Source organism: Lissotriton helveticus, chromosome 10, assembly GCF_964261635.1.
Source record: "Lissotriton helveticus chromosome 10, aLisHel1.1, whole genome shotgun sequence".
NCBI lineage: Eukaryota > Metazoa > Chordata > Amphibia > Caudata > Salamandridae > Lissotriton > Lissotriton helveticus.
The window spans coordinates 60,252,850-60,279,319 of NC_136071.1; the positions used below are offsets into that span (position 1 = coordinate 60,252,850).

Consider the following 26,470-nt stretch of genomic DNA (forward strand, 5'->3'; position numbering starts at 1 on the left):
ACTTTTTTTACCTGACATTTGATTGGTTATGTACCTGAATATATATAAAGGAAGAGAGAGAAACACAGCCATTTTGACTACTACTTCCTGAACTACATTGCAAGATCATTTTCACTGACAACTTAAACTTGTTTTTAGAAGGTGAGATATTATTTTATAAATTTGAAATCATTTTCAGATAGTTATATACTATCCCTCTGTAAGAGTTAGACATTGAGAAAGGCTTCTTTATTATAATTATGGATTGATTTAGATTTCTGTGGTATAATTATGAATTTACTTAGGCTTCTTCAGAGGCACTTTTTAATAGTACTACTTCACGCCTGAAACCATACAGTGCCCATAGATTACTTCTCTGTTATAAACTCACAAGTACCTGTCTGAACTTAAACCCAACAGTGCCCTATCTCTAGTGATATATTTATTTTTTATGCAAATTGTTCTGGAGAACAACACAGAAAAAGATATTGAGGACAATGATGACTCAGATTTCATGGATGAATCACGGGACCATGAATTAGTTCAATGTGTAGAATCTGTGGATCATTTACTTCATTATGATGACGGTCAAATGTGGGAAGTTATGTTCACTCAACAAGAGGACATATCTGACAGTCAAATGTTAGACATTCTATTAAATTTTGAAAAACAATCTGAAAAATAAAATTATATGTAATATTAAAAAATTATTTGAGTCTTTAATCATTTTTATATGTAATTCATAAACTAGTGAAATGTTAGAAATGTTATTAAATTTTGAAACACAATTACAATAATAAATAATTGCTTAAAAAATAAAAAAATTAAAAAATAATCAACAAAACCAACAATCAATTAACATACAGTATTTGAAAACTCTATCATTCTTTTTTCCTTATAGTACGCTGCCCAGAACGCTTCCCGGTTCGCGAACCGGGCGCTACCCACGCAAAAAAAAATTAGTTTTTTTTTTTTTTGCCCCGCGGGGCCCTTTTAAAGCCTCCACATCAAACCTAGGGGGTCATGGAGGATCTACTATGCCCCCTTATGGTCATTTCCCCCTTTGTTTTGGCCTCCTCTTGTCTCTCAATCCTACCGAGAGACAAGATGGCGGCCGCTCCGGACTGTTTAGAATGTTGACAGACACCGGAGAGCCAATCAGCTTCGCTACGCGAAGTTCCGTTACGCGTCAAGTACGCGAACCGGAGCGCTGCCTGGAGCGCGCTTACAGATATATATCTTTTTTTAAACGTTAATTTAGCAAAATCCACTGAAGCACATATATTGAGACCTAGCAAAGGCACATCGGGCTACCAGTCCCTACAATTTTGCCAAGTTTCGTGGAAATCCATTCAGCCGTTCGGGCTAAAAGTGAGGCCAACCGCCCTATGGAAAACTCAATGTTAAAAACACGTTTTGGGACCCCCTTTTTTCTCGGCCCCCCCTTGACAAAACCTCCCCAAATTTCCAGGGGCTGCTCAGAAACAAAATGTTCCATTTTCCTGAAAATTTCAGCCAATTCTGTCCACAAACGCCAAAGTTATTAGACATAGAATTTTCAAAAATCCCATAGGGAAAAAATCCTAACTATATATACCTACTGGCGACCGCCAGTAGGTAATATATATATATATATATATTAGCATTTAAAAACATTGGAAATTTACTGAAAAAAACCACAGGATTCAGGGACGTCATAGTTAGAAATTAGCATTTAAAAAACCTCTGAAGTTCATAGAAAAAAAACACTTTGACAAACTGGGGACACTTTGACAAACCTGCCTTGCTGTTTGGTTCGCCCGTGGATTCTTTGCATCTCCATCAACGCCTCGCGGAACCCGCTGCGCGGGTCCCGCTTCGCAGAGGGGCGCTCTCCTTCGTGGGCTGTTAGCTGCTGCTGGTTTAAGACAGGGGTTGAGGGCTGCGAGCAAGAGGGCTGGGACTACATTTCCCAGGAGTCCCAGTAACCCCGCCCGTTCCACCTGGGCTGCTCTCCCTCCCCGCCCCCAACGACCGGGTGATTTAATACCGGCTTGGACTGCACTTCGTGGGACACTTTGACAAACCTGCCTTGCTGTTTGGTTCGCCCGTGGATTCTTTGCATCTCCATCAACGCCTTGCGGAACCCGCTGCGCGGGTCCCGCTTCGCAGAGGGGCGCTCTCCTTCGTGGGCTGTTAGCTGCTGCTGGGGTAAGACAGGGGTTGAGGGCTGCGAGCAAGAGGGCTGGGACTACATTTCCCAGGAGTCCCAGTAACCCCGTCCGTTCCACCTGGGCTGCTCTCCCTCCCCGCCCCCAACGACCGGGTGATTTAATACCGGCTTGGACTGTACTTCGTGGGACACTTTGACAAACCTGCCTTGCTGTTTGGTTCGCCCGTGGATTCTTTGCATCTCCATCAACGCCTCGCGGAACCCGCTGCGCGGGTCCCGCTTCGCAGAGGGGCGCTCTCCTTCGTGGGCTGTTAGCTGCTGCTGGGGTAAGACAGGGGTTGAGGGCTGCGAGCAAGAGGGCTGGGACTACATTTCCCAGGAGTCCCAGTAACCCCGCCCGTTCCACCTGGGCTGCTCTCCCTCCCCGCCCCCAACGACCGGGTGATTTAATACCGGCTTGGACTGCACTTCGTGGGACACTTTGACAAACCTGCCTTGCTGTTTGGTTCGCCCGTGGATTCTTTGCATCTCCATCAACGCCTCGCGGAACCCGCTGCGCGGGTCCCGCTTCGCAGAGGGGCGCTCTCCTTCGTGGGCTGTTAGCTGCTGCTGGGGTAAGACAGGGGTTGAGGGCTGCGAGCAAGAGGGCTGGGACTACATTTCCCAGGAGTCCCAGTAACCCCGCCCGTTCCACCTGGGCTGCTCTCCCTCCCCGCCCCCAACGACCGGGTGATTTAATACCGGCTTGGACTGTACTTCGTGGGACACTTTGACAAACCTGCCTTGCTGTTTGGTTCGCCCGTGGATTCTTTGCATCTCCATCAACGCCTCGCGGAACCCGCTGCGCGGGTCCCGCTTCGCAGAGGGGCGCTCTCCTTCGTGGGCTGTTAGCTGCTGCTGGGGTAAGACAGGGGTTGAGGGCTGCGAGCAAGAGGGCTGGGACTACATTTCCCAGGAGTCCCAGTAACCCCGCCCGTTCCACATGGGCTGCTCTCCCTCCCCGCCCCCAACGACCGGGTGATTTAATACCGGCTTGGACTGCACTTCGTGGGACACTTTGACAAACCTGCCTTGCTGTTTGGTTCGCCCGTGGATTCTTTGCATCTCCATCAACGCCTCGCGGAACCCGCTGCGCGGGTCCCGCTTCGCAGAGGGGCGCTCTCCTTCGTGGGCTGTTAGCTGCTGCTGGGGTAAGACAGGGGTTGAGGGCTGCGAGCAAGAGGGCTGGGACTACATTTCCCAGGAGTCCCAGTAACCCCGCCCGTTCCACCTGGGCTGCTCTCCCTCCCCGCCCCCAACGACCGGGTGATTTAATACCGGCTTGGACTGCACTTCGTGGGACACTTTGACAAACCTGCCTTGCTGTTTGGTTCGCCCGTGGATTCTTTGCATCTCCATCAACGCCTCGCGGAACCCGCTGCGCGGGTCCCGCTTCGCAGAGGGGCGCTCTCCTTCGTGGGCTGTTAGCTGCTGCTGGGGTAAGACAGGGGTTGAGGGCTGCGAGCAAGAGGGCTGGGACTACATTTCCCAGGAGTCCCAGTAACCCCGCCCGTTCCACCTGGGCTGCTCTCCCTCCCCGCCCCCAACGACCGGGTGTTCATCGTAATAGCTATATCTTAACGTGTGAATACCGCTGCGCGGGAGCGCGCGGGAGCTCGCCGGGAGAAGCCCGGGACAAGGGCGGGACCGTCTGTGGCCGTCCGGGGCAGGAGGAGGCAGGGCTGGGCCACCCCCCTTACATCCACTGCAACAGGTCTAAGTTCTTGGTGCTTCACTGTGGGCCCGGAATCCAGCATGTCAACCCGTTCCGGTAAGACCTTGAGGGGTGGTGGTGAAAGTGCCCCAGGGGGTGCCATGTTCGGCTCCATGGACAAATTCCTCACCAGGGTGGCAGCTGTTATCGACAATGAGATCGCCATATCAGAACGGCGCCTCTCTCTTGACTTCCCCCCTTCCAAAAGTCCTTCTTTGGCACTAGTGATGTCCTCATCAATCTCCATTTCCCCTGCACCCTTGCTTGGGGATTTACCTGGGGATTCGCATAATGCATCACTAGAGGTTGGAACAGATGGGGTAGAAAGTTTGCTAATTGTTCCTCACCTCGTCAGCCCTTGTACCGTGGTTGTAGAGTCCCGCCCCGACCTTCCCACAGCCAGCTCTCCTGGCATTCTGTCCCAATCCCGCCCTGACGTTCCCACACCCGATTCACAACTACTGTCCCAGACTCCATCTATCCGGGGGCCAATGAAAAGGAAAGGGAAAAGGGCGACCATCATCCGAAAGGGTTGTCACTCCACGCTTATTAAGCACCCTAGGTATCAGCCCCAGAGGGGCCCCACACTTCCAGGTGCCGGAGGACCTGCACCACCTGGGAATTCCAATGCCCCTCAAACTGTAGCTGATACAGTGCTACCCCCCCCCGCTGGTCCCAGCAGTACTTGACCTAGCTAACGAGGGCTTCTTTCTGGAGCCGATCGAGAAACTGGTCAAGTCTCTTTTGGTACCACTTATCGACCAAGTCAAAAGTTTGGGGGACAGGCTTGACCGTTTTGAACAGGTCACCAGGGACAATTTCTTTTCCCTGAAAACCCTGTTTAAACTACAGCCGAAGCCTAGCGAGGATAGGACAGATAGGAACACTGGGAAAGAGGTTTTAGTGAGCCATCCTCCAGGAGAACAGTCGACACTGCCGCCCAAGTCACCAGCCCCTGGGAATGCTTCTTCGGTCGCCTCCCAGGCTGGTTTGAGGCAGACAAGGCCGAATGTCTCCACTCATGCTGCCCAAGTGCATGCCATTCCTCCCCCAGTTGTAACAACCCCTGTGCCTAACCCAGGTCATAAGAAACATCAGAAGGGAGGGACGGGACCAACTTCACAACCCGGGGCCGCTTCTCACGCCAAAACTGGCGGTGCAGCGATAACCCTTAAGGTTAAACCCACCACCCTTCCGCCCAAAAACCCTTCTCCACTGGCTATTCCGCAGAAACCAACACGTAAGTGTCCCCCAGTTAACCTCCCCCCTGAGTGCCACCCGTTTGTTGTTGTCCTCACTAAAGTCCCCCCTATTAAGGATACCCAGCAGGAAAACCATCAGGCGCTAAAGAACAAGGTCATCCATTGGCTGAAAATCAACAGGCCCCTCCCTCCCGGAGTGGATGGCCTAATTCTTGGCGTACGCAGGGTGGGTTGGATTGGACAGGGGAAAAAATCTTTTGAAGGGGTCTGTGTGGTGGTTAATTTCCAAGACACAAGAGTCACCCATTTGATATGCTCTCAAGGGCGATCCGCGGCTGGAACGGGTGTTGACGCAGTCGACTTAACATTCTTCTACCCACGGACTATCACGACCACTCCTTCCATCCATCTTGGACAACTCCCCTATAATAGCATTCCTCGGGGTCAATTTTTCTCAGGTAATACCGCAACGCAGGCGTGTACAAGCCCCATTCTACCCTTTTGGGGAGCGGGGGGTTGTTGACTTCTTGAGGCTGTCCATGAGTTTTTCGCGAATAGGAGGGCCGGAGTCGCTCCCCCTGTTTCTGCAAAAACTCACAGCCCTTCGCCAGTATTAGAAGACCAGGTTGATGACGGAACTTTAGGGGAATCTGGGGAGGTGAGGGTGTCACCTGACCTCTCAGTTGGGTTATCACTGGTGGGTGCCATAGGATCACCAGCTCCTGTCGAGACCTGCGGCATTGCAGCTGTGACGGACCCACTCATCAGGGTTCTCAGCTGGAACGTAGCAGGCCTTGAGAGAAAGTTGGCACTGCCCAACTGGGACTCACTTGTGGAGCAATACTCCATATGCCTGTTCCAGGAAACATGGAGTAAGGAGCCCCTACACAAGGCAGGATATTCTACCTACTTCTCACCAGCTGTCCTTTCGGCATCTGGTAGGGGGCGCCCCTCTGGCGGGCTCCTCATCTGGGTGGCCTCTGAACTTAACTGCAGGGTGGTGGTGCGGGATACCAAATGCCCGGATTTGCTCAATATCTCCCTGAAAAACCCACAGGGTCGAGTCATCTTAAACATTTTTAACATCTATGCCCGAGGTACAAAGGGGGGTAGAGAATCCCCAATTATAGCTTGCCTGGAAGCCCTGCTGCGTTCGTCCCCTTATAAGCATTGCACTCTGGTGGCAGGCGATTTAAACTGTACGTTTGAGCCCCTAGGCCTCGAAATCTCTCAAGACCAAGAGGCATATGATAATAGGTGGGGGATACCGCCCTTAGAACTCAGCCCCATTAAAAAGTGGACAGAGGTGGCACTTCAGTTAAACTCCATAACCATGGAGTTTGGACTAAGGGCCGCTAATGGCAGGACAGGATCAGATAAAGCAGGAGCCCATACATACAATAGGCCTGGATATTCGTCTAGAATTGATTATTTTCTTCTAGACGTCAACCTGTGGAGCATGGTCAAAGATATGGTGATTTCACCCTCCGTTGAGAGTGATCACAATCTCCTCTCACTCACATTGTCTGCTAGATGGCTATCTGGCACTGAGAGTAGAACTCTCTGTAATTCCATCCTGGACTCGACAGCAGTTTCTAATTGCGGTCGACGACTTAAATGGGCAAAACTGTCTCTCTCAGAGGAGAAGACTAATGCCATAAGGCAACTTCTCACCACAGCTTTAGACAACCCTGTCCCTTGCGAGGCCGGTTGTTCTTCGAATGTAACTACTAGGTTCTGTGCCCTAACGCAGGCTATCAGTGACCTCTTTATAGTACCGGTTAGCACCAACAGGAGGAATCCCCGTTTAAGGGCTAGACAGGGCTGGTTTAACGATAAGTGCAGGGAGGCAAAGTCGCTTCTCATCGAAGCAGTCAAATCCAAAAAGCCCATCAGGACCAGGGTGGCCAGAAGACACTATTCCCTTTGTCAGAAAAACGCAAAGAAGGAGTGGGAGGACAATTACTGGCAGGACCTTTTGGCAGACAGTAAAAGGAGAGATGCCAAAGGCTTCTGGGACTTGGTGGGAAACAGGAGTCGCCCTGATGATACACTGAGGACCTGTAGTATTAATGCCCAGACCTGGCTCACCCACTTCCAATTACTCTACTCACCCATCAAAGGCCAGCTCAATGATCCCTTCACTCTCCCGCCATACATCCTAGACAGAGACATGGTCTTGTTCTCAGCACGGGATGTTACAAACCAGATTAAAACCCTGGTGCCACTAAAAGCTGCTGGCCCGGACGGCCTCCCAGGAGATATCCTCCGAGCCTATGCAGACGAATGGGGGGTACTGATTTCGGACCTTCTTAATGCAATTATTATGGGTGGTGCGGTCCCAGATTCCTGGAAGGGGGCCGTGGTAGTACCAATTTTTAAAAAGGGGTGCAGGGACCTTCCTGGGAATTATAGGCCCATAAGCCTAATAGATTCGAGTCAGAAACTGGCGGGGAAAGCTATCTTGGGGAGAATTTTAGAACGGGTGGATGACAATCACGTCTTGTCCGACATGCAAGCCGGTTTTCGGTCAGGTACCGGAACAATAGAACAAGTGTTTACGCTTATGGTATTGTACTGGAAGGTGGTGGAGCTAGGCAAAGGCAGTCTTTACCTGGCCTTTATAGATCTAAAGACTGCCTTTGTCCTGGTCCCGAGGGAGGAACTCTGGAGGGTGTTGCACGGTTTAGGGATGCCCCCGTACATACTCAACCTGCTCATCAAATTGCATAATGCCACCTTTGCCCAGGTGAGATGGGGCCTAAATGGGGAATTGACCGATAAGATCAGGGTCGAGAGGGGAGTGCGGCAGGGCTGTGTGTTGGCTCCCACCCTATTTTCCCTTTATATTAACGGGGTGGTAGAGCACCTGCTCGGCGAACCAGCAGACGCCCCCACTCTGGGAGGCGTAAAAATTCCAACACTATTGTTCGCGGACGACACCCTCCTCATTTCAAAGACGCCCCAAGGTCTCCAGAAACTCTTGAATTGCTTCCAGCACTTTTGTACCTCCAGAGGCCTTGTTATTAACGTGGACAAGACTAAGTACTTAGTCATGCACCCCCCCCCCGCAAACTAGGCCGTCCCCCTGTCCTGAACTCAATCCCCCTTGAAAGAGTGGCAGAATTTGATTACTTGGGAATCCGTCTAAGTGACTCAATGAACTGGACCGCTCATATCAATAAAATGATAATCGGCCACAAAAGGGTGGGAGGGGCCCTCCTTAAGGAGTACAGCAGTTCTACCAAACATTGTGTTGCCCCACTGATCGATATCTATAAAGCACGAGCTGTCTCCGCGTCACTCTACGGAGCCGAACTGTGGGGACAAGGTAAACTGGACTCCTTGAGCAAGGCCGAGAATAAATTTATCAAAGATCTCCTTGCCATCCCGTCGAGCACTCCAACAGTTCCGGTACTAATGGATGTAGGCTGCAAAGCAATTGGGGATCAGGCACGACTTCGCCCTCTCCTGCTGTGGGCCCGCCTGTGGAGGGTTCCGGATTTAAAACCTTACGCTGACGGGTTAGCAGAGGTGATGCGCTCCACTGGTTGGCGGAAGATCAAATGGCTCAGGGAAACCAATCAACTTCTAAGGGAATTAGGCTTGGAATCCTGTTGGCTTACCCGTTCAGCCCCCCCAAAGGACTCCCTAAAAAAACTGTATTGGGATTGGGTCTCTGCGAAGCGCACTAGTAACCAGCAGCACTGCAAAGCCACTGCAGCTTTTCTGCTTATTAAAGATGTTGTTGCGCTAGAGCCCTACATGGACCTAATCACCATCGCCATGGACCGGTCCTTGTATATCAAATTCCGATTAGGAACTTTACCCCTCGCCGACCTTTGCTCCAGGTGGAACAAGTCAGTGCCCGTATCACGTCATTGTGCTCTATGCTCTGACAAACCAGAGACTGTGCCACACTTTCTATTTGAATGTCCGGACTATGGGCGCCCCAGATCACGATGGCTTAAACCAATTTGCAGAGAACTGGGCACACGCCAGCACACGGTGGCCATCCGGATACTTTTAACCAATACAGCCCCTAACATTGTTTGCGCTGTCTCCAAATTTTTAAAATGGGCTTGGTTGATTCGACTTAAAAGACTGGCCGTATCAATTTAATGCTGTTTTAGATAATTTATTCTACTTAATTGTGTTCTTATTTCTTTTATATCTAAATGTACAGTCTCTTTTTTCGACATGCTGTTTTATTTTCTGTAATGCTTTTATGATATATGCATATCGAAATAAAGCAATCAACCAACCAACCAACCAGAAAAAAAACAAAGGGTACCGGGACACCCCAATATAAGCTATCATACACCTACTCCAAACTTCAGACTACCATTCTTGTAACCATTGACACACTGATACTAGTACGTACATACTCAGTCACTGAAAAATAAATTAGCATTAATTAATAATAGTACAACACACATGCCTCTCAAATCAGATACCTTTATTAGCCCAAGACATCTTCTTTGACTTTGACTGGGGGACAGAGATTTCTTGTTAATTATTCACTTCCGCAGTTCCTAGAAACAATACTGAAAGGTTTCCATCAACCACAATATTATATTTTATATAAAAGAATATAGGGTTGGGTGGTTGGACGACTAACATTCATCGCAGCAGGAATGGGACCGCCCAACAAGGAGTCGGAGGTTCCACACGCTGTATGATGATAGGACTGCCAGCCGGCAGTCAGAATGTGCTCAAAAGCACTGCAGCTTGTGTTCTTGAGCACTTTGCGCACATCCATGCACCATGTGCCAGGCACCAATAGGTGCCTGGCACATGGTGCATGGATGTGTGGGGGGCACCTCATGTGCCCCCGGCCACTTAGCAGTGGCCCATAGGGGTAGGAGGCCCTGCTTGAGGCCCCAAAGTCCCTTTCTGTCTGCCCTTACATGGCAGAGGGACTGCCATGTAAAGATTGAGGGATAGGGACATATTTATCCCTATGGCATCGTCTGTGCAGGCACAACCTCCATTTTAGGGGTTACAGTCTGACCACCGCCCAATGGGCTCCTTCATCCTGTCGGAATGGGGGCTCTTTCCCCCCAACCACTGCGTTTCGACCACCGGTATCAGAATCTGGCAGTTGGACCGATGCCCTGGATGTTGGGCGGACCGCCACTGATGGTCTGTCGGTGGCGGTCTGCCCGACATCATGATGAGGGCCTCGACTTTAGTAAATATAAAGTGTTACTTTTAGGTTCGAGTTGGTTTTCTACTTTAACAAGTTGTATTTAGATTGATAATATGGGAAGTCCAATCTTTGCCTTAGCAAAAGTGAAAACACCTGGGTGAAAAATAGTCAGAAATTAAATATAAACAACTGATCCTCACAAGCAGCAAATAGTTTAGGAACACTGATGCGAATTTACAGTTAAATAATTATGTGTGTATATGTTCATCAGCACCCGTCATAGTACACCTTAATTTCACTGTTATGCTTGCATTGTTTTACCGTACATGATAGGCTCATAACTTACCTGAGGGAACCTGCTGAGCCCAAGTATTCTTGCCATGGGAAGAGCTTCTGATGATGGCCCATCTCCAATGAAGCCAACCAGCTTGGGGCGTGAAGGGCGGCTGTAGTTAGGTATTGTCTCTTTGCCCCCTGACAGCAGCTGCAGGGTCCCCTGAATAGCCCCCAACTCAGAGACACAAGAGTCATAAATGTGAAATCCCACAGTGGTGTTAGGTAGAAGATCTGTAATATTATTAATTTCTCTGATGGCAAAGACCATGGCAAGGACACTTTGATAGAATTCTGAATGAATCCTGGACACAAGAAAACAACATGAAACCAGAATAAATTTAAATTAAAGCAGTGCGTCATATAAAATTAGAATCAAATGGCTTTTATATCAATTGAAAGACATATAGGTAGCATAAAGTTAGCAAACCATCTGGTCACACGTAATTAAATTTACATACAAAATGTTTCAATATTATTTATTACTCTTTACATTATTTTATTTTTGTTTTACTTCATTTTGTTTAAATTAATTTCACCATATTTAGTAGAAGCATTTATAACGTTTGTTTGAGACTATTAAATTACACACAGAATTGTAAGCTTCATTGCACATAAGACATTTCTGCAGTCATTGTATTTCTAAATTGTTGGAAGGAGAGGGCAGGCTCATTTGCAGTGAGATTTTAGTCTATTGTCCTCCAACAGAGTTTGAAAAGTCTTGCCTTCCTAGCTTTCCCTGTTGCCTTTTCTGGGCATCTAATGCTGACAGGATTTTGCTCTTTGGATTGCCGAACTGTACCAAAGTAGAGAGTTTCTCTACAAGATAACTAGGCTTCTAGTGATGGCCTTGAAGATGATGCTGCATCCTACACTGGAAGGGGAATTCATTAGGAGTCTCAATGTAGTGGTGGCCATGAGTGAAGGAAAGATAACCTTCAAGGATGCCAACAATTGTGTTTAGGAAGGCAAAGACCACAATATGCATAACATGGGGTTGTATTGTATTGCATTTTATTTGCATTTATATTGCACTTCATACCACTAACAAGGTGCTGAAAGTCATATGTGGATACATAGAAGGCTGATTGGCGGCAGAACTTGATGGATGAATGAATGACTTGTGTTAAAGTGTGTGTGAAGACCAGAGTTATGCTCTTATGCTGTTTTTGTTGACACATCTTGGAGAGTATTGAAGAAGAAAGGAGTGAAAAGATAGGATTCTTACTCACTAGCTAGTGTATGGATGGGTAAAGAGTACATGAGTATAGGGGAGTCCATGTTGGAAGTGCTTTTGGTGTAGTGCAAATATGTCAGAAAAGGCACATATAATGTTGCTGTGAACACTTAGCTGCATGTAAGCATGAGTTTAAGAGAAAAGTGTGGGAACAGATGGAGTAATGCATTTGGATACCTACCATCACTGTAGTATTCTTTATCATGTTTTTTTACAGAGTTTTATATAGCACAAACTTGACCCAAAGGAATTGGGTATCAGAGCCCTTTACATAGTACCAGTTGTGTTACATGAAGACACATTTATTTTTTGTTAGGCACAGGAGATTAAGTGATTTGACCACTTTCACAGGATGTTCAACCTCATTGCCGAGACTCGAACCCAGTTCCCCAGAATCGAGGTCGACCGCCCTAGCCGTTAGACCAACTCCTCATTTGATAAAGCAAAAGAAAAAAATGACCATACGTGAAAGATGCTAATCTTTGAAGAAGCATTCTTTCATGGACCATAGTATATTCTTAGCGACCTCCACTCTTAGGAATATGCAGTATTCAACTAGCAGTAGAACATTCTCTGACGGTTTCAATCATGTGTGGTAGGGAACAAACCATCCAAATGGACAGTATACAACCAACACCCACCCATACCAAACAGAGGGCCATCCATTAGAAGAGTATGGCTTTGATACTCAATTAATTTTAAGGTCTCAGGATTTCTCCTAGGATGATGGGAGTGTAAATCATAATAGATATCTGGGGTCAATTAGAAGGAAAGCACTGCTGAGGAGAAAAAAAGGTGTTGAGGAGGAGAGGCGTTGAATGGATGAAATGGATTATGTGCCCACCCATGCCCGCTTAATAAAACCACAATGATCTAATACCAAGATGAATTGAGGCTGATGGCTAATCTAGTTGAAGAATGTTGTTAAATTAGGACACTGAAAAAGAGTGGCGGAGATACAGATCCAGGGAGGGGGTCATCCTATGGTCCCATCAGGCTGTAATATGCCCAAATACTTTTTAGTGTGTCTCCCTCAGTAGGACGGGAATGCCCAGACCTGACTTTCAAACACACTGTGTCACTGGAACCAAGCTATACACCGCTAATGAGTCCATAACTGGGGTGAAATTGGTCCAGGTTGCTTGTGTTCTGGTTCAGGGAGGACCTAGGTTGGCAGTTGGGCTGGACTGTTCTGATTGGAGCAGGGTCAAGACTGGTTCGCAAATAGCTGGGTCCAAACTGAGGTGATAAAGTGTGCAAAATAACAATAGAGTGCGATATATCCAATTGTAACAGCATTCCAACCATCACTTTTTCGTCTACTCTAGCGTGTCACCCTAAGTAGGACAGGTATGTCCAGACATGGGTCCCATGCACAAAGTGTAATTGCAACAAGCTATAGTCGGCTGATGAGTCTATTATAATGGTGAAACCAGTTCTGGGTTGCTTGAGTTCTATTCAGGAAGGACCTGGCTTGGCAGTTCAGGCTGACTGTTCTGATTGGAGCAGAGTCAAGTTTGATTTGGTAACAGCTGTATTCAAACTGAGGTAATATAGTATAAAAAATAACGATAGATTGGGATGCGTCCCAGCGTAATTACCAGCTGTTGATCCAGAGTAACACCAGGCTGCAACCACAGGCCTACCTAGCCACTGGCTTCTCTCGGGCAACGAAGGAAACCTTCTTGCAGTTGAGGATGGGGGTAATACCATCAAAAGAACACCTACCCCCATGGAAACACTTGGATTCCAACATAAAGTGCAGACTCTGCAAAGAAACTAAGGAGGATGTATTGCATTTGCTATGCAGCTGTAAAGCCCTAGATACTGAACGAAGGAGACATCTAACACAGCTGTGGAACCAAAAACGCCTGTGAACCCGTCAACAGGCATTGCTGGCCTGCTTTAACGGGGAGGACATTCAATTAGCTTGCAGGCTGGTTCGCTTCATGAAGTCAGTAAACATTGCACTAAACCCAGCCGTTACTCTATGAACTTGGAAAACTATGACCAGGGAAAAACTCCGACAAGTAAAGAACTTTTCACTAGTGAGTGTTTGTCTGAGTTTATGACTTCCTTGCTACTGCAACTACACAGCTACCCACGGACAGTGCCTCACAGGTTTCATTGGGTTTTTAACTTTTTCTCACTTAAGGCCAGCACAAGATGCACTTTTGCACACACTGATTCTATTTCATATTTAATATTGCAAGTTAAGAATTGTTTTATACTAATGTGATTGTATGAAATGTCTAATTTTTATATCTAGCTTTTATGTACTCTGAATGGTGCTCGCTAAGTATTTTTATGAACAATTACAAAGATTTTTATTAATCAAGCAATAAAGAATTTACTTACTTACTTACTTAGCTGTTGAGATTAAGTCAAACATTCCATCCAACACTTTTTGTATACTTTAATACATCGCCCCAAGTGGTTCATGCATGCCCAGATATCGAACCCATGCAGCCTGTGTCACTGGAACTAAGCTGTACCTGTCTGATGAGTGCATAACTAGGATGAAACCGGACGTAAGTTGCTTGTGTTCTGGTTCAGGGAGAACCTGGCTTCACTATTTGGTTCAGACACTTCTAATTGGAGGAGGGTCAAGACTGATTTGCATATAGCCGGGTCTAAATTGAGGAGACATAGTATGCAAAATAACTATGGAGTGGGATGCAGCCGAGGAATTACAAGTAGCAGAGATTAATTCACGCATTCCATCCATCACTTTTTTGTATACGTTAGTTCTTCCATGATGAGGTCCATCAACCAGCTGAATCAATGTGGTACAGGTTTTCAAACTGCCGAGCACAGACAGTAAAGTGAGCAATAAATACTTTCTCTGTGTTTTTGTAAGTGTTTGCCAAGATATCACCAATATCTTGGCAAACACAAGCACAAACACAGAGAATATATTTTAAGTAGTTAAAGACATATTGCACCTAGTGGCATTACCATCCGGGAAACATCCTTTACAACGCAACTTTTACCACGCAGTGCCTTTACGACGCAACTATTACAACGCATGTCATTACAACGTATAGCACTGGGGGGCGCTCAAGGATAGGGAATAGATTTAATTTACTATCCAACACCTTCCCTACTATCCACGGGGACTGGAGTTGGAATAGTAAATTAAACTATTCACTATCCAGCACCCCTAAGCGCTATGCGTTGTAAAGGCATGCGTTGTAAAAACTGCGTTGTAAAGGCATGCGTGGTAAAAGCATGCGTTGTAATGTCATACATCCCATCCTAATGCTGCCTATGGGGTTCCTTCTTTGGATCTTCATTATCACATCTACTCTTAACCCCACCCTCATTATTCTCAGGCATTTTATCACAGATATATATGGAAAATAGCATAGAAGACTATAATAGAACCAAATTTGACAGTTGTATAATCTTAAGAGCAAACATTGTGGTGCTAACAGTTCAACCTTCCCATTGAAAGACAGATGTTGATGTTGTTAAGTGTATAGAAGTGTGCCCATCTATTTGAGTGCCTTTGGACAGTCTCTGTTTCTTGCAATGGTATCATCAGTGATGACTTATGTGGCATCCTGCATTACCTACAAATGATGTATTGATGAGCATAAGTGGTGTGGAAGATGATGACTAACTACATGTGCAGTACAATGGTAAATTGTTTCTAATGAAAAAATAATAATAATGTGTTCCTAAAAGGCAATATGGTGAAAGTTATTCATTGCAAAGAGTCACCGTATTGACACTCCTTTTGATGTATTTTACACAAAGTCAAAATTGTTATGGAATTCAGACTTTATTAATTAGTCCTAGATTAGTTAATCAAATGGAAAACCTGACTCAATCATAGGAAGTAATTGCTGTAAGGATATCCAGGACCGGTTTTGCTCCAGGCCTGTCAGGCACTAATCTTGTGCTTGATGCAGGAACCAATGGAAGTATTCAACCAGCTCACTGCATTGGTACCCTGGCAATATGAACCTCATGGATTAGCGTTGATAGCTAGAGAATACTGTGTGCTGTAAGGAAAAAGGAAGCCTGGATTAGGAGAAGGAGAACACAGTCCACCAGTACCCACCTTAGGATCAGGCAAGGAAAGAAAGCAGGCATTGCAAAACATAGAGGAAATATTGTACTGATGGATGCATGTCTCCACCATATAGTATGAATCATTCACTCAAACATGCCTTCAGAAGGCAAACTTAAAATGTGCCATAAAAAGGTGGCACACTTTCAATGTGCCTGCTAAAGGCAGCAAACTGGAGGGAAGGAAGGGGGTTCCATGGACCCCAGACCTCCTCTTGAAGCCGGATAAAATCCCTCACTGCATCTACCTGCAAGGGGATCTCTCTCCCTTCTTGAGAGTGCCTGTGGGTTGCCGCCTGCACTGTGAAACACCGAGCAGTTGTAAAGCAGCCCTTTGTATTTCTCTTGAATGTTCTACTCCCAGGGCAGAAGGAGTTTGCTTCTGCTCTGACAGCAGCACACTCACCATAATAGGATCAGTTTCCCTGTTTGTGCCCGGTTCACCTGTTTTAAGGTGTGCCATGGTGCAAACTTCGAAAGTGTACCCTGTGTGTCATGAGGTCACAAGTGCCTTACAGAAAACAAAGAGGACAATGGTATATAGCTTCCCTCAATGTAATAGGAAATATCCTACCCCATCTAATGCTAAGCAATTGCAATCCATGGTAATAATTGTCCCAAAGGAAGAACATTCACATTCACTGTCAGGGCAGTTAAGTAGTCACAGAGGTACGTAAATAGTATTCAATACCTAAAAGGGCTTTATGGAGCTGGCAGGGATTTACCAACAAAGTTTATATAAAGTGCAGGGCTGGCCGGAAAGGATTCCCCCAATGCATAGCAGCAAACAAGGCAAAAGAAGCAGGTGCCATAAACCTTCCAATCTAGGTGAGCAAGGGATGTCAAGAATATCTCCAAACATAAAAATAGAGTAACATTTAACAAATAAAATGTAACCAAAATAACAGCAATCCAATCAGTAGGTCTGCAGATATTGAATTTTAAAATTGTTGGTAAGTGTAACACGTTAAAGCACACAGTGCCAATCTCTTGGTCATCTGGTCATGCTAGACTGGTGGAAAGTCACAAGTTCAGGATGACCATGATGCAGCATAGGTCGGAAACAGGGACCAGGTTAATCCTGCTGAAAAGTCTAGATCAAAGTGTCTAGTTCAAGGTGGAGAACGCCATAAAGAGTAGGGACAGCATCCCAGGTCGACTGTAGAGCAGGCGAGTCATCTGGATGACAATTGTTGTTGGAGCGTAGCTTTGCAGTCATCCTGGGTTCTAGCACAAAGTGCAGGTCTCACAGTGACAAAAAACGCTGATGGTTGCTGTAGCACGAAGATTCGGGTTCACTGGAGCTTCACATTGAGAGTTGTCACAGGCAATATAGTCTCGATGACAACAGGCCCATTTGTAGTCCAAATCTTCAGGATTGCTCCTTTTTTTTGTTTAAGGAGGAGCTCCACGGATGCCAGCTAAGGGACTAGGACCTAAGGAGGTTCCAGTTGCAGTTTAAAAACTCACTCCAGCAGTTTAGTAGAGATTCAGCTGGTCCAGTTGCAGCCAGTCATCTGGGCAGTTGGAGGGGGCCTCTGGAGCTTGCTGTGTCTCCATGGAAAAGAACAGGAAGCCAGCCAACTACCCCTTGAAGCCACTCAGGTTATCCTAGAATGAAATGGACTAGATCCAGTCTTCCTTCTTGGAGAGCAGGGCTGGCCCCTAGCATAGTTCAGCATTTGATAGTATCAGGGTAGTCCTCTGGGGAACAAGCCAGTCCTTCTTCTATAATGGGTACAGGTGCAGGAGTGTATTGAAGAGGTATCTTGAAAGTTCAATGTTTATATCATCCTTTGAAGAGGGGGGACTCCCTATAATACCCCAACATCTGGTTCTGGAAATGTCTTTCCTTTCCCTGCCAAGGCTCCAAGAAGCCTGGGGTGACAATGGCTAGAATGAGGTTCCTTGGTGTGCTCTGGAGGTAAGCCCTTTGAAGTGGAAGTGGAGCAGGAAACAGCACTACCTCAAGCCATCCTGCCCGGGTGGGCCGTTTGTCCTACACAAATCCTTGTGTCTCACCATTTTTCAAGAATACACAAATCCCAACAGCAGAGACATTTACATTCATGTGACCAATGACAATTGCTGCAAGCACCAAATGATTAGGATAAAAAAATTCAACTTTTATTAAATATGATTTAAAATTACAATTCATTTGAGTGTAACATGACCTGTCTAACTTCTCCCAATTCAAACTTATTACTTATTAAATTTAATAAGGTAACCCAATGTTATCCAATTGGTCTAATAGACCTTACTGTAGTCAAAACAAATGTAGGAGTTTTTCACTACCATGATATGTAAAACTTAAAACCACATGTCCCACTTTTTAAATATAATGCCCTGGCCCTATGAATATTTAGGACGTAACTTAGGGATGACTCATATTAATTAAAAGGGAAGGTTTAGGCCGGACAAAAGGTTTGATTTGCCAGGTAGAAATGTCAGTTTAAAACTGCACTACAGGATGCAATAGCATTTAATTTACTGCCCCTAGGGCAATAAGATGTTCCTCTTGGGTGTAGGCCAATGTGACCATGTTTAGGGAGAGAGTGCAAGCACTTTAGCACTGGCTGAAAGTAGTACAGTGCACAGAGTCCTAAAGCCAACAAAAACAAATTCAGGAAACAGGAGGGATGTAGGCAAAAGGTTTGGGTTAAGTCCACCAATAAGGATATCAGGTCAAACAAGCAGCTAATGTGTCATCTACTAGATTGGCAACAAAACCTGGCTTCATGCCTACATATGTAGCCTGGCTGCTGTAACTTTTAAACCTATAGGCAAACCTGTCAAATGAAAGGAAGGAACCCTATTTTAAAATATTGAACAAGCCAATCCCAAGGAGCCTTATAGCCCATAAGTTAGTGAGACATGCATTTAAAAGAGGAACATATATATTTTTTTATATTAGCACGTTCCTACAGTGGCTAACAGCCAAAGTTATTTTCACTAAAAAAGCCTGTTACTGATCTTATGATTAAAATTAAAATGCAATAGAAATGTTGTTTTTGGTATCATTGATTTGGGAGAATCTACAGAAATAATGAAACACTTCACCACACTTTTTAATATGTATTAAAAATCCAATTCCATGCCAAGGCTGACAGATATGCATGTAATGTAACTTTTAAAAAGTTAAGCTGTATCTGCCTGAAGTTCCATTGGCTAATTAGTATTAGCCTGCCAGAAACTGCCCTCTGCCAGCATGTCCCACTTAATAAAATGTGCAAGCTGTTTTAGAGAACAGAGACAAATAGTTTAGATCTCTTGGGCAGAAGACCTGGGTGTGAGGTATGTGATTCCCATAAGCTCAGGAAGGGTAGTTGAGGAGGGCCCTGTAACCTCGTTAACTTAAAAAGGGACAAGGGTGAGCTCTGTCCATCCATAGTTAAGTGTAAAGTGAGACCTGTGGAAGGGAAGCCTTTTATTCCCAGAGCCAACTGTAGCCAGCTAAGACCAGCCCATTAGGAGGGAGCAGCTGATGCCAGGAACAGTTTGGAATTGCTAAGGAGGAGAGAACAATTCATTTACTTAGGCACACCCCTGGCTGCAACACAAGACAGATCTAAAGGCAGAAGGGTTATGCCATGCAGGAGTTCAGTTAGACTAGTGCATTGTGGGATAGTCTGCAGTAAGGCAAACAGGATGTCCTGCAACACAGAAAGGGGTGGCCCATTAAAAGCTTGAGCTCAATAAATAGGGAAATTCAGAAGTCATTCCTTGCCACTGGATAGTGAATCCCAGAAAAGTGGCACCCCACCCCCTACATATTAGAACACTTTCCATATGTGTAAATGAACACATTAGGACTTGGATTGGTGTCTTTGACCTGTGTGGACATTTCAAGGGCTGGATCTGCTTCCAAGGGTCCGTTGGCTGGCCTTATATGTGGCCGCATGGGTGGCGCCCTGAATACAAGACATTCCAAGAGGCCCTTTTCTGGAGTCACCTGCTGACCAGTTGCAACTGGACCTGAACTGGACCCAGCAGATGGTCACTGCTAGAGTGGGTTCTGGTGCTATCACCTAATTGCAGACGCTTCCTTATGAACCACAAATTTTCATTATTGATCAATTTGAACAGTCAGTTTCAGAGAGAATGACATTGTGAACATGTTCTGCAGCAGTGACAATGGGTCTGATGTATTAAAGGGTTTCCCTATGATGTTTCTATGGTAAATTTCAATGATATAGAAGGGCCATTTTTCCTCTAGTTTTTGTAGGACTTTTCCGTTTATGATGCACAGCTCTTGTTATTTCAGGCATGGATTTTGCTCACAACATGGTTGAGAATGCAAAATTGCTTTTCCATTTGATTATGGAAGCTAGATTTCAAATCCTGAAATTTTGGGGTGAGACTGTCCCATTGTCTGGTTAGGGGATATCAAGATCTGTTTTATGAGGGGTGGTAAAATAAGCAAGCAGACGGTCATCAATAGAATAAATAAAATTCACATTTAAATCAGAGATATACTCAATCCATGTTTCCTGATCCACAGGGTTAGTTTCATTTTTTTTACATTGCCCATTCTTTCCCTGTTAAGTCCCAGAACCTCTTAGTTCCCCTTTCTCTTAGAGCCAGTATGATCAAGGTCCACTTCCATTCCTTCCCATGATAAGTCACTTCTCTAATTGCTTTCCTATATTTTTTTATAAATTGTTTAATGGTGAACTCTCTGGGGCCTATTTATAAGCCTCTTGAGCCCCTTTGCGTCACTTTTCCCATTTCAAAAGTGAGGCAATTCAATTCATAAGTCTTTATTTCGATTTTTTTAAATCATAAAAGACATTTACAACAACAAATCATGTTCAATACTTAGATTTTTAATTTTTTTTTAAATTACCCTCCATAGACAGTTAATAACAATCACTAAACACCGCATCAGTTATTGGCCATCCAACAATAATTTAACACGTAAATTACATAGATATAAACAAATATTAATTAAATCTAGTTAAAAACACATTATTATACAGTTTTTTTTTATAACCATTTCTATAGTTAAAATTTTTTTTCAACTTTATAAGTTCATCATTAGACACATACTATATTTTCAGGTGGGTTTAACCCATAAAAGAGACATTAGGGAAAAAGGAAGTGCCACTGAGATATCACTGTAAGCTCATTTTACGGGACCGAATGAACCACAACCAGTGAATAAACTTAGCGACAGCTATAACCACAGCCTGGGAATTATTAGTTCGAAGGATCCTGTCAAAAGTGAGGCAAAAATGGCACAAGGGGCTTGTAAATCTGCCCTCTATATGCAGGATCTCCTTTAAATACTTCTCTTATGCTCCTTTTTAATTGTGCTCTAGCAGGTCCTATTGGAAAGCACATCTTCTTCTATGATGAGACTCCATTACTAGGTCAATTGTTTGCACACACCCTTGTTGCAAAAGAAATAATAATTGTCGATTCTTTTCTCTGGACCCAGTGTAATATATTTTATCACTGATATCTTAATTGTGATGACCAAATAATCCTTGTGTCCTTTCTGCATCTAATATGTTCACTGTTGTTCCAAATTTCTCTTGCCTTAAACCAATGGTTAAGTGACAGAAATAGATGTTTGTTGTCACTGCTGTATAAATCTCCTACTTTCATATCCTTTGGTTACAAAAATTGACCAATGTGGGTTTTGCATAGTTCATTAGGGAAGATGTTCTACTGTTGTTAAATGCAATTCTCGCTGTTGATCACTTTTTTATTTTCCCATTCATTATTGTCAAATTTAGGCTTCTCAGAGCCACAATTTTCTCCTATCATATTTCTCCTTCGATACATAAGGGATTACCTAGAATTCACAAGTCTTTCTCCCATTTGCTAAAAGTAATGGCCGCCCAAATCCAGCCCAGTTTGTCCTATGGCTTGGCCCCTTGGTGCGGCAAAGAAGCGCACTTATTGAACGAGTTGCAGACAAAGATCTACAAAGCTGTCTTTGACCTGTCAAAATGTGCCTCGCCCTCCCAGGTCAGACTGGATTTCGGCCTCCAGCATCAGAAGTTCCAGGGAATGAGCAGCTTTATAAAACTTTGTCACACATTTCGCTCCTCAGACCCGGGCACTCTGAATAGTTTATGCTGGGATGAAATTTAACTCCAGGGGGAGTTGGAAACTCTTAACTACTGGGAAGCTTTTTGAGTGACTCTCTGGCCGAGTTGGATCTACAAACAGCATTGGACAAAGGGCTAGACAGAGGAAGCTTTGGCAAAATAGTAAACATTGCAGCCAAAAAGAAATCCTTGTGAGAGGACAAAAAGGCGCTCACCAATAGGCGGCATGGGTGGACAGTCATAAACTCCTACAGATTTTTAAAGCAACAAGCATACTTATCCGCCCATTTTAGCTCTCAGCTAAAAATGAGCTTCATAAAGTTTCGAATGGGTGCGCACGACTCAAAGGACATATACCCTCTGTGGAAAAAGGCCTTTAAATTAGAGTCCTGCCGACTATATGGCTTCAAAAAAGAAACCCTAATCCATCTATTATGTGCCTGTCCAGCTTTCCAAGACCAAAGGAGACAGTACTTGAAATACATTTTTAATGACCTGAATATTCGGTCCAGCAGGCAAGCGGTGATACGCTGGTTAGAGGGCACGTCGTACATCCTGGCATGCCGAGGAGTTAAATACATGAAATTAGTTAGTAGACTTCTACGGGAAGCCGATGGAGATCCAACATAAATTTGTGTAAAAGGACACTAACACCCTCTGTACGGGGTTCACACTCTGTCAACTCTGCTGTTCCGAGTTTAAAAGTCGCCAACGCAAGACCTTTTATATCTGAATTTTATCGCTATGTACTTTTTATAACAAAAAAACTGATATGTATTTTTTTACAGAATGATAATGCTATCGCATATGTAACTCCTTTATCTGTTCCTGGGGGGTATTGTAATGATTTTAATTAATCAAACAATAAAAACGAACTTGAACTTGAACTTGAACTTGAGACACATATTTGCTATAAGGATCGCAATGTCCTTAAAGAATTAGGGTATAATGTTGTTGTAAGTTCTGACTTAAATGTGTCAATTAGAGGAGTTGCTATTTACCCAAAGACATTTTTCAAAGCTGAGACAATTAAAACCTTGACAGATAAAAATGGTAGATGGGCTATCGCCCAACTTATTATAGAAAATAAGACGTACATGCTTTGTGTGGTCTACGGTTCAAATATAGACGATCCCACTGTTATTGATAAGATAAATGTTGAACTTCATGTATGGGAGGGGGAGCATTTGATATTTGGTGACTTTAACTGTATCATGAACTATGATATTGACACTACCAGACAGGGGCATTTAGGAGGGTGCGTAAAACCAGGGCAGCAATTTTAGAAATTGGGCGCATCCACAATATTAAAGATGCTTGGAGGGTATTACATCCTGATGTTGCCGGTTATACTTAATATTCTGGGGCGCACAAATCATGCTCTCCCTGTATCAGGATTTATCTCTACTTTAAGTCATGTCATCTTCACTGACGGTTTTATCACTAATATGAATCACCTCTGATGAAAATCATGTCACCTTCATTATGTAAAGCCTGTGTGAACATCCTTTGCTGGAACTTTATATAGCATTTGTAGGTACCAAGGCTTGTTGTGTCTTATATGTGCCTTTGTGTTTGCCAACGCTTGATTTTTGCTTCCCAGGTGCAGGTAGTTACCTTTTGACCTCTCGCAACCCCCGTAGTTACTTAGGAGGCCATCTTTGATCCAAGCGCTATTTAAGGCAGCCACGCCCTGAAACCCTTGCGGGTTATTGAGAAGACTTCGTCGTGAGAAGAGGTCCTTGCCGATTCCGGTCCTGAGGTTGAAGTCCTGCAGAGGTTCCCGGTGTTTCCTTGCTGCTGCTATCTTTTGGTGGATTCCTACCACTGCGATCAGTTTAAAGAACACGCAGGTAGGATCCATCCAGTTATTTTGCCCGCGCTTCTGGAAATAGCTGTCAGTACTCAGTCTCTGAGGAGCGTCTTGTTTTCTCTTCTGCGGCTTTCATTCCCGAAGCGTTCCGACTTTAAGTTTCTAGGCTTCATGTACTATTCCTTTGAAAATGAATTGCCCCACCTTGCTTGCACAAAATTAGAGCAATGCTTAACACGAACTAAGTTTCTTGCAGTGCGAAACCGATGTAAATTGCTAAACGTTCTTTTGTTTCTATTTCTTGCTGCAAAGTTGAAGTGAATTGTTTATACAATCTTTTGTCCGTAAGTTAGCAGTACTAAGCTAAGCCAGAGAGAAGTGCTGAAAAGATCTTTGGTGTTTATCCTGCATTGCAATATTGGTATTGCTACTGACATGATTTTGTTTCTTTTACATTTACAAAGCTAGAGTGACTTTTGACACAATCGTTTATTTCTTATGCTATCAAGCTATCATGTGTATGAATGAATGCTACATGCTATACGAATGAATGCTAATTACCTAGTGACATTTACCTTGGCTCCACATTAAGAATTATTCTCCATGCTTAATCTACATGTTATCGAACTTCTACAAATGCAACGGAAGTGAGTTGACCGCATGTGTACAGTGACTAAACCTAAATTGTTTATGTAAAACTATTTGCACTTTAGCAGTGAGATTATTAATGAAACCAAATGGTTCTAACTTCGTAATTACACATATTAAGAACTAATTCTTTTTAGGTATTATAGAATTAGCATCGAAGGATTATCTAAAGATTTCTATGAAGGCTCCAGCAGCAGCTAGTTAGAGCTTACGTGTTGTTTTGTGAATTTTCCGTTCCAGATCTCCCTCCCCGCAGTACCCTTCCTTTTCTCCCCTCGTCTAGCCACTTTGATCCTCTGCGGAACTTATTGTGCAGAGTCGAAGCTGCTGGAAGGTGGGCTTTTGGGTACTGCTCCTGAGGAACATAGGGAAAGGGCAATTCCCATTGAGGTTCTGACAGAATAACCCGCCCACGATTTTTGTTCTTCCCGAGCAATCTACAAAAGATGGCCACCTTGAATGACCTTTGTGCTATGTTAGGGAATATGCAAAAAAGAGCTTGTAGCTGCCCGACAGGAAACAGTGGCATTAACAAATAGGGTATCCCAGCTGCAAACTCGTTTGTATTCAGGACAATCAACGACTCCTTCACAGGCCAATGCTTCAGGTTCTGCTTCAACCGTTTCTGTTACAGTACCAACGTCTGTTCCTTTGGCACCTCCTGATAGGTTCACAGGGGAACCAAACAAATTTCAAACCTTTTTGACTCAAGTACAGTTACATTTCATGGTTAAACCAGTCTCATTCCCGGACGCTCAGTCCAGAATCGCCTTTTTGATCTCCTACTTAAGTGGGGAAGCAGCAATGTGGGCAGTTCCGCTGGTACAATCTGATGATCCTTTCTTATATAACTGGTCGCATTTCAAACGTGAATTTGAAAAAGTCTTTGACAGACAAACTATTACTGGTTCAGCAGATAGAGAATTGTTAGAACTAAAACAAGGCAATAAAGATTTAGTCCATTATCTCACGCAATTTAATCGATTAGTAGCAGAAACCGACTGGCCCATGGAGAAGAGAGCAGCCTTATATTATCAAGTACTCAGAGATGAGCTAAAAGATCTCATTGCACCTATCGATCCTCAACCATGATCTTGTGAAGATTTGATAGCATTAAGTCTTCGGTTGGATCATTGGGTGGCAGATTTTTGAGGAGACAAAAGACGTACGGGTTTTAAAATATTCACTCGAGCCAGAGAAAAAGCGCATTCAACCACGCAGGAGAATGGAGAGTCTATGGAAGTTGGTAGTCTGAGGAAACCTTTAACTTCTGAAGAAAAAGAATCCCTTCAAAAAAATGGTCTCTGCTTGTATTGCGGAAAGAAGGGCCATTTTGTCAGAGATTGTTTAATAAAAAAGTGGATTTGGCCACGAGATAAAACTGAGAACAAATCGGGAAACTAGTTAACTCGGGGTTTAAACAGGAGACTTCCTCGCGTCTACAAGTATCTCCTGAACGATCTGTGGCAAATACTCTTTAACTGGCAGTACCTCATTTAATTTTGAAAGTTCAGTTTCTGTTACCTGATCAGAGACATTTGATGGCCGCAGTCATGGTGGACTCAGGGGCTACCGGGAATTTTGTTGATACAGCCTTTGCCAAAAAAGTAAACATACCAACCATTGTGAAACAAACCCCAAAATGGTTCACGCAGTGGATGGCACGCAACTGACTTCAGGCTTAATCATTCATTATACTTGTGACCTTGTAATGATTTGTACTACTCAGAATCAGAAACATGAGGAAATCATTTCGTTCAACGTAATTGATGCACCTCAATTTGGAGTTATTTTGGGTATGCCCTGGTTGACCCTGCATAACCCAACCATAGACTGGGCTAACCGTTCCATTGACTTTACCTCAGAGTTATGCAAACAGGAATGTTTTGTCTCGCAAAATAAACCATCAGAATCTCCAAGTCCTCATCCAAGTAACACATCAGCTTTTTACATTGCTACAGCATCCGAACAGGACATAGAACTACCATCCATTTATGACTCTTTCTCAGACGTTTTTTGTGAACAAAGTGTGGAGAGTTTACCCCGCCATAGGGACTATGATTGT

At 44.5% G+C, this 26,470-nt stretch overlaps 1 protein-coding gene across 1 annotated transcript in view; it reads right to left on the minus strand.

Annotated features, from left to right (window-relative positions):
- LOC144783891 (extracellular calcium-sensing receptor-like) overlaps positions 1 to 26,470 on the minus strand; it is a 179,708-nt gene that overhangs the window by 135,775 nt on the left and 17,463 nt on the right. Inside the window, exon 2 of the mRNA XM_078662633.1 lies at positions 10,585 to 10,876. Within this exon, the coding sequence (XP_078518759.1) occupies positions 10,585 to 10,876 (292 nt within the window). The remainder of the gene's footprint in view (positions 1 to 10,584; positions 10,877 to 26,470) is intronic.